Source organism: Columba livia, chromosome 2, assembly GCF_036013475.1.
Source record: "Columba livia isolate bColLiv1 breed racing homer chromosome 2, bColLiv1.pat.W.v2, whole genome shotgun sequence".
NCBI classification, from domain to species: Eukaryota; Metazoa; Chordata; class Aves; order Columbiformes; family Columbidae; genus Columba; species Columba livia.
This window is the reverse complement of record NC_088603.1, coordinates 42,617,535-42,624,075: the sequence shown is the minus strand read 5'-3', so window position 1 is coordinate 42,624,075 and position 6,541 is coordinate 42,617,535. Positions and strand designations below refer to the sequence as shown.

General features: G+C 52.2%; 1 protein-coding gene across 2 annotated transcripts; it reads left to right on the top strand.

Annotated features, from left to right (window-relative positions):
• The first annotated feature begins 876 nt into the window (after positions 1 to 876).
• EOMES (eomesodermin) lies at positions 877 to 5,832 on the top strand. 2 transcript variants are annotated; one of them, XM_065055124.1, is made up of 6 exons: positions 877 to 1,705; positions 2,032 to 2,186; positions 2,473 to 2,594; positions 3,055 to 3,213; positions 3,300 to 3,361; positions 4,079 to 4,981. In XM_065055124.1, exons 1-6 carry the CDS (start codon positions 966 to 968, stop codon positions 4,755 to 4,757), a joined length of 1,917 nt encoding a protein of 638 aa, XP_064911196.1. In that variant the 5' UTR covers positions 877 to 965; the 3' UTR covers positions 4,758 to 4,981. The 2 variants fall into 2 exon arrangements, with proteins under 2 accessions (XP_064911196.1, XP_013224906.3); XM_013369452.3 differs by having other exon boundaries at positions 879 to 1,705; positions 4,022 to 5,832.
• Positions 5,833 to 6,541: the final 709 nt, after the last annotated feature.

Sequence of the window (6,541 nt, the reverse complement as noted above, 5' to 3'; positions counted from 1 at the left end):
AGGCTCTGCCCGCTTCGCAAAATCACACAGGCATCTACATCTTCCCAAGTGCTGTTCTCTGACCCTATGGGGCAAAGAGCTCCGATTTTTGCGCTGAGAGAATGCGTCAAACAAGTCAGGCACCCGACTGAATTATATAAATCTGCCTCCCCGGTGGGAGATGCTGAAGGGGAACGCGGGTTGCGAGAAACGGACTGCCGAGGTCCTGAAAACTGAAATTGCGAACCCAGCCCGCCGCTTTCCACAGAGCCGTCCCTGAGAGGGTGAAACATGTCACCCCCATAACGATGTTGCCTGGGGAGCGAAGAGGGGGAAGGCGGCTGTTGGGCCGAATTGTTTGAACGGCGCGACGGCCAGCGGGGGGTGACGAGGAGCAGTGTCACCCGCCCCGTCTCAGGGGCCCGGCGGATGGCCGCCCTCCCTCCCTGTTGGGTGTCCGTGCTGGGACCGGCTCTACCTCCCGTTTTCCCTTTCGTCCCCAACTCCCCGCCGCGGATCCTCCCCTCCGTGCCCGAGTCGCTGTGCGCCCGGGAGGACGGTGCCACCTCGGCAAAAGGTCTATTTTTTGGGGGAAGGAGAAGTCGGGCCCTCCATTGCGGCAACCACAGAGTGATGCGGGAGCCCCCTCACTCCGAGCAGCGCAGGGGTACGTAGCGGGTTGGAAGCCCCTATGGTGGCCGGCTGCGGGAAGGGGGGCCGGGGAGGGGAGGCACACACTGGAGTCACAGGTGACTTGTTCCAATTAGTAGTTGTCTAATTAAATTAGTGTCACGCAGCCCAGCCAATGGGCCGGCGGGGGTGGAGGGCGGCTATGAGACGGCCCGGCTCAAGCCCCTCCCCGCCGGCCCGAGGAGCCGGGCGCGCCGGTATAAATTGCCTCGGCCGATTCCGCCGCAGCGCTGCGTGGCCGCGTGTGGGGATCGGTTCTGCACCCTGTGGGCGCTCTGCCGCACCGCCCACCAAGGATGCAGCTGGGCGAGCCGCTGCTGGCGGCGGGGGCCTTGCCGGGCGCCCCCTTCTACCCGCTGGAGGGCGGCGGGGCCGGAGCGAGTCCTGGAGCGGGCGCTGGTGGAGGGTCCCGCGGGCCGCCCCGGCCGGGCTCGCCGCCGCGTCTCGACCTGGACAAGACGCCCAAGAAGTTCGTGCCAGCCCCCACCATGCTTGGCGAGGGGGAGGTGGGCGAGCCGCCCTTCGCCGCCCCCAAGCCGGACGGCCGCAAGGCCACCCCCTGCGGGGAGGAGGAGCTGCCCCCGGCCGCGGCCACCCGCTACTCCATGGACAGCCTCAGCACCGAGCGCTACTACCTGCAGTCCCCTGGGCCACCCGGGGCCGAGCTAGGGGGGCCCTGCGCCCTCTTTCCATACCCACCGGCGGCGCAGCACGGCGCCGTCTACCAGCCGCCCGGCGGACAGCGCTACCCCTACGGCTCGGTGTTGTCGCCGGGCGGTTTCGCGGGCACCGTCTGCTCGCCCGGTGGTCGGGGGCAGTTCGGCGGCGGCGGCGGATACCAGTACGGGCAGGCGGCGGCCGGCGGACCCCTCTACGGCCCCTACCCGGCGGCGTCGGGCTCCTGCGGCTCGCTAGGGGCACTGGGGGTGCCAGCCGCTGGCCCGGGGCTGCGGGCGCAGGTCTTCCTCTGCAACCGGCCTCTCTGGCTCAAGTTCCATCGGCACCAGACAGAGATGATCATCACCAAACAAGGCCGGTAAGTGGGCAGGGGTTGCGCAGAAATTAAGGGAAGTGGTGGTGAGGGTGCCCAGGGTCGCTCCGCGATACCCGCTGCCCGGGGAGGGGTCTGAGCTGGTGAGTCTTTGCCCTCCCCGTTGGTGGTACCTCCGGTCCGGGGATACTTGTCCCCGAAAAGTGGCTCTCCCAAGTGTCCCCACACCGGGTAGCCAGGAGACGAGGTGGGGATCGGTTTGGGCTCGCCGTTTGCACCCTTGGTCGCCTCGGTGTCAGGATGGACGGGGAAATCCGTGCCCCTTCCTTCGGCCCGTCTCGCATGCGGCGTGTTTTTCCTCCTCTCTCCAGGAGGATGTTTCCTTTCCTGAGTTTTAACATCACGGGTCTCAACCCCACGGCCCACTACAACGTCTTCGTGGAGGTGGTGCTGGCAGACCCCAACCACTGGCGTTTCCAGGGAGGCAAGTGGGTGACCTGCGGTAAAGCTGACAACAATATGCAAGGTAAGTGCGAGTCTTCAGGGGTCTCCCCGTCGACTTCCCAGAACGGGTTCCCTCTACATCTCCCTTTGCAGAGGCTTCGCCACCCCCGGCATCCTGCTGCGGGCAAAGCCGCTCTTTTAAGGGTGTTTTGCTACTTTATTTCTATCCCTGCACCCCATGATGTTAGAGGCTGTGTGGGAGAGGGGACATGGGGGCAACCGAGGTGCCGTCTGCCCTGCCCCGCTGCTCTGAGCTACCGGTGGTGGAACAAAGCCCGGCAGGAGCTTTACTGGCTTATCTTCCCCAGGCAACAAAGTGTATGTTCACCCCGAGTCGCCCAACACCGGGGCACACTGGATGAGACAGGAGATTTCTTTCGGGAAACTGAAGCTAACGAACAATAAAGGTGCTAACAACAACAACGCACAGGTAATTGGGGTGGGGGAGAGGCAGGCTTGAGAGGCTCTTGGTGACTCATCTGGGGGGCTATGGGTTTTCAGGGCTTTACAGCGTTTGAGGTGCTAGATGGCTGTTCTCATGATTTGTTTCCTTCTTCAGCTGGATCGTGAATCTTGTTTTCTTTGCTTCTCTTTATGAAAGCAATTAGACATGCCAGAAATAAATGTGTTAATTTCTTTTTTTTTAAGCCAATGTCTATCTCCAGAGTTGCTTAAGTCGGAGTATAGCTGATAGTTCTAGATTTCCTGCCTTTACAGATTTTAGCATATTGGTAACCTAGAGAAACAGGGCTACAACCCATGAATCTTCTTCTGTTAACAGTTAAAAGTGCTCCATTCCCTAGTCAAAACATAAAATAGATTTCTAAATATTAGATGCAGTTTGTCTGAAGATTTTGTAAAGTTCTTGTCTCTTCTGTGGTTCTTTTTAGATGATAGTACTGCAATCTCTACATAAGTACCAGCCTCGGCTTCACATTGTGGAAGTGACTGAAGATGGTGTTGAAGATCTGAATGATTCCTCGAAGACTCAAACATTTATTTTCCCTGAAACGCAGTTCATAGCAGTTACAGCATATCAAAACACTGATGTAAGCATAGAGGTATAAAATGATAAGAGTAAAATTGTCTTGTTGGTTCAACATATTATCTTACTATATTCTGCTTTCACTTCTAGATTACCCAGCTCAAAATTGACCATAATCCTTTTGCAAAAGGCTTCAGAGACAACTATGACTCGTAAGTACACTTCTCTTGCAGACATCACTGTCTAGGGGGCACAATTCTGACCTGGAATGTGTGTGGAAGAGCTTTTCTTTAGGCACAACTTCAGTTATTCAGAAGTAATGTTTCTACTGGCACATTTGCTAGCTGATGTGTTCCTTTCAAGGACATTAAATGTCTGTTTGAATAGTGAACTTTATTATCCTGACAAACTGTCTTCCAGCAGACCTCTGAATTTTGATAGAAAATTTGTGCTCTTGCAGCCTACCTGGTCTGCAGATTGGCAGTGATGTACTGGATGTCTCCACAGAGCAGGCAGCTTCTTCAAATTGCCAGTAGAAGACTTGGCTAAGGTTCACTTTCTACCATCAAATGTCCTTTGAAAAACTGGAGCTGTATGTTTTCTGGGAGCTGTATGGTTTCTGGGTGGAAGGTGCTGCCCATCATTTAAAATGAGTTGGCTGGCAGAGAACAGTGTATACTTGCAGTAATAATACTAGGAATTTTATATTGGTCTAGGAACTCCTGAATCAGATAAAAATGAGTGACCATCCAGTTAAAACTAGTTCTGATTCTAATTAAGAAATAGCTCAGTTTCTTCCTGTTTTTATGTTGTCTTACTATCATTCTGGAATTGTAAAAAACAATGCTCAGTATTTCTCTTTTATGTTGTAGCATGTACACAGCTTCAGAAAATGACAGATTAACTCCATCTCCCACGGATTCTCCTAGATCCCACCAGATTGTCCCTGGCGCCCGATACAGCGTGCAACCATTCTTCCAAGAACAGTTTGTCAACAACCTGCCCCCAGCCAGGTTTTACAATGGTGAGAGGACCGTCCCTCAGACAAATGGCTTGCTCTCCCCACAGCAGAATGAAGAGGTGGCCAGCTCTCCTCAGCGGTGGTTTGTGACGCCTGTACAGCAGCCCAGTGCCAATAAATTGGACATGAACTCCTATGAGACAGAGTATTCTCCTAGCACCTTGCTCCCTTATGGCATTAAATCCCTCCCCCTTCAGACATCCCATGCTTTGGGGTACTATCCTGATCCAACATTTCCATCCATGGCAGGCTGGGGGAGCAGGGGCTCTTACCAGCGAAAAATGACAACAGGATTACCCTGGACCTCCAGAACAAGTCCTCCAGGTTTCTCTGAAGACCAGCTTTCCAAGGAGAAGGTGAAAGAAGAAATCAGCTCATCCTGGATAGATACTCCACCCTCCATAAAGTCTCTAGATTCAAATGATTCTGGAGTCTACACAGGTGCTTGTAAGAGAAGACGGCTCTCCCCTAGCACTTCCAGCAATGAAAATTCCCCGACCATGAAATGTGAGGACATTAATACTGAGGACTATAGCAAAGACACTTCAAAAGGCATGGGCTACTACGCATTCTATACTAGTTCTTAAAGCATTCTTTTATTCCAATTGGGGAATTTTTTTCAGGGTGGCCTCGGTTTTTTTTGCATTACAATTGCCAAAAAGACTCTTGCCTTCCACCTTGAATTGTTGTGTGCAATTCTAAAGAAGGTGCCAAAGCTTTGATTGTTGCAGGTAACTAAGTAGGGAAAGAGCAAACTGTGGTAGAATTCTTCCCCTCTTTTAGAAAAAAAAACACATGTGGGAGCTATAAGCAGGAGTCTAGATTTTTATGATGTGGCTTATTTATTGGAGACACTAAAGTGTACAGTTCAGCTTGTCTCAGAGGCCTGATCAAATCTATGCACTCCTGAGCAAGGCAATAGGGGGGTAGGATCCCAAATTTAATTTTCTTCCCTGCCTGCCCCTCTGATAAAAGGAGGTTGGGTTGCAGGGAGCTGCACAAATGCTATGTTCTGCTTTAGTCTGAGCTGGCTTTTTCAACCCTTGTCTGCAGCACAATTGAGTCAGGCTTTCTGAAAGCTAAGGCTTTCTTAGGCAGAAGATGGCCAAAATAAGGCCAGCTTGCCAGGCAGGATTTTGACTTGGAGGTCTTGTTGCTAATGATGGGGTTGTAATGACCAAATCTAACTTTTCTTAGTTTATAGAACTTGCATTTAAAAAAAGCCTCCATCCCCAAAGCCTAACCTTTACTGAGGTGGCCAAAAAGTGTACAGTTGTGTTTTGTCTAGGTACACTGTAGAATATTGTGGAATAATGTATAAATAGTTGACCTATAGCTGTTCAGTCAGAAGGACCTCCAGTGGTGCTTTAAAGTTCAAAAGGCATTTTTTTTGGTTAATCAAACTTAACATATGGAGCATTGCAAAAAAAAAAAAAAAAAAAATCTATTTACATGTATCTAAAGTGACTTTTTCAGCTGCCCTGTACAAAATGGGAAGTGATGTAGTTTACCCACTCTTCTTGCCTGTAGTTTCAGCCATTTTAAACTGATCAGCCTACAGCACTGGCACACAAACTTCTTCCAACAAAACCCAGCTCTGTTTTCTTTTTCTATGTATATAGTAGTAATTTTTAATAAATGTGGTGGTGCCATGGGTAAGGATGGGGGTGGCTCTCTGCCTCTTATTTGCATCTACTGGGTATTCAAGCTGGGGGGAGGAAAAGGGGGAAGAAGCACAATCCTTGGGGGACTGAATTGTCTCTAAATCTAGCCATCCTTTGCAAGTTTCTTCTTGCTGCTTAATCCCTTGCTCTGTGCTCAGTTGGGTGCTGCTAGCTCTGTGTGTTTTTGGTTTGGGGTATTTTTGTCTGTTTGTAATATTTCTCCTGTGCATTTCCCCCACCCCCTGAGCTTGATCAAAAAACCTCACGGCTCCTCTTTTTTCCCCCGTTGCCCCCTGTGCTGCGGGAAGCGAGGTGTGAGCTCAGCTCCCCTCCCGGGGAGCCACTTGTGAACTCGGTTCGCGTTCCCCCAGCAGCAGCGGGGCTGCCCCTGCCCGCCCCCTTCATTTCCCGGAACAAGGTAAGAAATTCCCCTGCCCGCTTATCTGGAGAGAAAGCCCCTCGTGGCAGGGCGATTGAATCCCGGCTGCGCGGCAGCAGGACCTTTCCTGAGGATATGCAGGCAGTAATGAGATTAAACTGTTAGCGGTGCCCGGCTGCAAACAAAATAAATCAGGAGCTCAGGTTGAGGCCCTCCCCGGAGGAGGTAACGATATCGGGGGGCACTGACAGGGGCCTCCGGGCTGCTCCTCTCCTCCGGAGTGAAGAGCGGCAGATTTCCGAGGAGATTTCGATCAGCTCTTGACTTC

Coding starts and splice junctions, on each gene's coding strand:
- EOMES (XM_013369452.3), top strand. CDS start 966: ATGCAGCTGGGCGAGCCGCTGCTGGCGGCGGGGGCCTTGCCGGGCGCC. Junction 3,214..3,299: donor CAGCATATCAAAACACTGAT/GTAAGCATAGAG, acceptor TTTCACTTCTAG/ATTACCCAGCTCAAAATTGA. Junction 3,362..4,021: donor TTCAGAGACAACTATGACTC/GTAAGTACACTT, acceptor TTTATGTTGTAG/CATGTACACAGCTTCAGAAA.